General features: G+C 54.6%; 1 protein-coding gene across 1 annotated transcript in view; it reads right to left on the bottom strand.

The window, feature by feature from the left end:
* The window catches only part of LOC132216308 (kallikrein-7-like), a 10,777-nt gene extending 7,548 nt beyond the window's left edge, over window positions 1-3,229 (bottom strand). The window contains exons 1-3 of the mRNA XM_059665475.1: window positions 3,105-3,229; window positions 2,502-2,655; window positions 2,065-2,312 (exon numbers count right to left, since the gene is read on the bottom strand). Of these exons, the coding sequence (XP_059521458.1) occupies window positions 2,065-2,312; window positions 2,502-2,655; window positions 3,105-3,177 (475 nt within the window). The 5' untranslated portion in view covers window positions 3,178-3,229. The remainder of the gene's footprint in view (window positions 1-2,064; window positions 2,313-2,501; window positions 2,656-3,104) is intronic.
* Window positions 3,230-3,585: the final 356 nt, after the last annotated feature.

Genomic DNA, 3,585 nt, shown 5'->3' with positions numbered 1-3,585 from the left:
ATTAGAACCAGATACACAGACTTAGAAGCCAGGGCATGAGCCTCAGGCACATCTCAGTGACTGCAAACAAACATTTTAAGGCATATTAAAAGTCAAATTTAATATGAAAAAAATCCATGAGCAACCTGCTTTCCAGTTTCTGTTGTGTTATTTTTAATTTTTTTTCTTTATTTCAGAAAGGAAGAGAGAGGGAGAGAGAGATAGAAATATCAGTGAGAGAGAACCATTGATTGGCCGCCTCCTGCACGCCCCATAATGGGCATTAAGCCTGCTACCTGGGCATGTGGCCTTGACTGGAATGGAACCTGGGACCCTCCAGTCTGCAGGTCTATGCTCGATCCACTGAGCCAAACTGGCTAGGGTGGTATTCCAGTTTTAGATAAAGACCAGGTCATTACAGTGCTGCTCTGAATCACATAGAAGCCCGAAGCAAATGGGAAATGCAGCCCATTCTGGTTGCTTCTTTTGTTGAAAATTCTGATGCATTGCTAATCATGTATTATTTTATTTTAAATATATTTTATTGATTTTTTTACAGAAGCGAAGAAAGAGAGACAGAGAGGTAGAAACATCGATGAGAGAGAAACTGATCAGCTGCCTCCTGCACACCTCCTAGTGGGTATGTGCCCGCAACCAAGGTATATGCCCCTGACCAGAATCGAACTTGGGACCCTTCAGTCCGCAGGCCGATGCTCTATCCACTGAGTCAAACCGGTTTCGGCCATGGATTATTTTTTAAATATTTCATGGGAATATGATATTTCCTGGTCACTGAGCTGTTGGTATGCCCTTAAAGCTTGTGCTTGTAGCCAGTGCCTCACTGCCCTCCCCATAGTCCCAGCCCCATTCCCACCCCCACTTTCTATCCTTCAGCTTTGTGCCCATCCCCAAGGCCCCGCAGGCCCCCGGGGGGCTCCCACCCTGACCAAGGCAGAGAACTGAGTAGACAGAGCCAGGACAGTGGGGCTGGTAAGGTGTGAGGGAAGGCTCAGCACCAGGGTCAGGAACCCAGACACTGCATGGAGGGAGAGACAGGCCTGGGCTGAGAAGAAGCCGAACCCAGGGCAGGGGAGGAGGGGACTCACTTTGCAGCTGTTTGAGAGCCCGTCGGGGGGTGGAGCCGCACAGAGCATGTATTTTTTCAACAGGATCCAGTACGACTGCTTGCATTCCCGGTAGGAGATGATGTTGACATTCGAGCACATGAGGTCGGATTGATTTGTTGCTGTTGCAGATGTTGGAGGGGGTGGGGCAGTCAGAGGCTGGGTCTTATGGACCTGTGGGTGCTGATGTAAAGGAATGGGGACCCTCGACATGGAAGGAGGAGGAGCTGGGTGACCCAATACGATGGTTATGAAAAGGGTCCTATCTCTTGGATTTCTGGGTCTTTGGAAGGAAGGGACCTGTATCTGAACACCTGGGTTATAACGTACTGTGCAGAGTGGCCCCTTATAGCACACCCGCCCTGCTCCAACTCTCAGGGTCCTGGAGTTCAGGTGAACCCAGCTCTGGGGTTACCTTCCCTGAATTTGCTCTGATCTGGAACCTGGAGGCAGATAAACCCATATGCCCGCACTCTACCTCCCCCCTCATTCCTGAGGCCAGGCCAGGGGGTTGGCCCCCTGCACGTTCCAGCCCCACCATCCCTGATGGCATCTACCAAGGGAGGGACAAGGTGCTGTCATTGAGGGACACCTCCGGGGTAGAGGGGAACTGGGGACCAGGTCTCCTTTCCTCTGAGGGAGAAGGTGCCTGAAGGCCAAGACTCCTGAGTTTGAGGGTGGAAGCGTCTGGGAGCCTTAACACTTGGCTCTCCGTGAGGTGGTGACTGGGGTTCCAAACTCCTGGGTCTACGGGATGGAGGCCTGTGGGGAGGTATGTCTAAAGGTCAGGCTTCCTGATCTGACGGTGCAGGGCCTGGGGGTCTGGCTTCCTGGATCTGAGAACGGAGGTTTTTTGGGGGGCGGGGCGGCGTCTGGAACCTTGGGTCTGTCCCCTGTGCCTGCGGCCTGAGGAAGAAGGGAGCTGGGACCTTGGTGACTGGGGTCGCAGGGGCAGCCTCACCTCTATCCCCGGGGCTGACGCCCCAGCCAGACACAGTACAGCTTGTCCCAGGGTCCTTGCAGCTGGACGGCAGGTCGATGGTGCTCACAGTGGGCGAGAGCGTGGCCGGACTGCGCAGCTTCACCAGCATGATGTCATGATTATCGGTGTGGTTGATATACCGGTGGTGGATGAAGGACTGTGTGGCCCTGATCCTCTGGACATTTCCATCAACCAGAAGATCACTACCCATTTGCACAATATACTTACTTAAAAAAAAAAAAGTAACGTTCAAAGGGAGACACTGTGATTTAGAGAAGGGTACACAGACCCAGAGTTAGGAGGACAGAAGCCGAGAGAGAGAGAGAGAGAGAGAGAGAGAGAGAGAGAGAGAGAGAGAGAGACAGGGAAGGACCCAGAGAGAGACATAGAGTGGCACTGGCTGCCCTGTCCCATACCTCTGGTGACAGTGGGCAACGGTGAGCACCCACTGCTGGTTGACCAGCACGCCTGCACATTGGAACTTATTGTTGTTATACAGGGCCACCTGCCAGGGATGGGAGCCTCTTGGACATACAACTCCATTAAAGATCCTCTCCCCGGTATCCTGGGCTGGATGGAGACCTGGGAAAAGTGTGGGTAGCAGGTCTCAGGGGATGGATGCCCAGAGACAGTGATAGAGAGAGGGACAGACAGAGAGGCATGGAGAAGGGCAGAGGCAGACACGGAGCCCAGGGCAGACACAGCTGCAGACAGAGATGGAGAGAGACGGAGGGAGGCTGATCAAAAAACCCAGGGCGGCAGCTGATCTGGAGGCAACCCCAGCTTCTGATGAGAGAGACACTGAGGGCGGGAAGCAGCCTGGAGGCCACCCAGAGCCTAGGAGTCAGGAGGGAGCAGGAAGAAAGGGGCCACAGGCCAGGGGGCAAGTCTCCATGGGAGGAGGCTGCTGCAGGGGAGGGTCCTGACTCAGGGGCTCCTTGGAGAGGGGGCCCTGGAGAGGGGAGGTGGGGGACTGTGTGGCCCAGAGGTAAGGGCAGGACTCCCAGGCTGGTCCTCACCTGCTTGTCCAGCAGATCCCAGGGCGAAGGACAGCAGTAGGAGCAGCACGGGTGGGAGCAGCGGAACTGCCATGTGTCCTCTCTGAGCCTCTGTGGCTGCCACAGAGGAAGGGCCTTCTGTGCTGAGGCTGGAAAGACAGAAAGTTCAGGAACCAGGACTCCTGGTCTCCAGGTCCCTTCTATTTGCTCAGACCCAGGAGCCCCAGTCTACACCCACCTGCTCCCTCTAGACCCACAAGTCCAGGCCAGAGACAGCCTTCCATGCAGAGCACTTAATTATCGGGCTTTCTCTCCCTCCCCATTTTAATTCTATGTCCCAAGTTCCTTTTAGGTAAAAGACCCAAAACTGCAGACCTCCAGCCCCTCCTTCTCACAACCGGATATTGGGCCTCTACTGCTCTGCCCTCAAGAGCAAGAGCCAGCTGTCCCTCCAGATGCACCTGCCCCACCCCCCATGGGATTTCCTCTCACCTGCAGGGGT

The sequence above is a fragment of the Myotis daubentonii genome, chromosome 15, assembly GCF_963259705.1.
Source record: "Myotis daubentonii chromosome 15, mMyoDau2.1, whole genome shotgun sequence".
Classification (NCBI taxonomy): Eukaryota; Metazoa; Chordata; class Mammalia; order Chiroptera; family Vespertilionidae; genus Myotis; species Myotis daubentonii.
The sequence above is the reverse complement of the archived record's forward strand: the minus strand, read 5'-3'. Positions and strand labels throughout refer to the sequence as shown.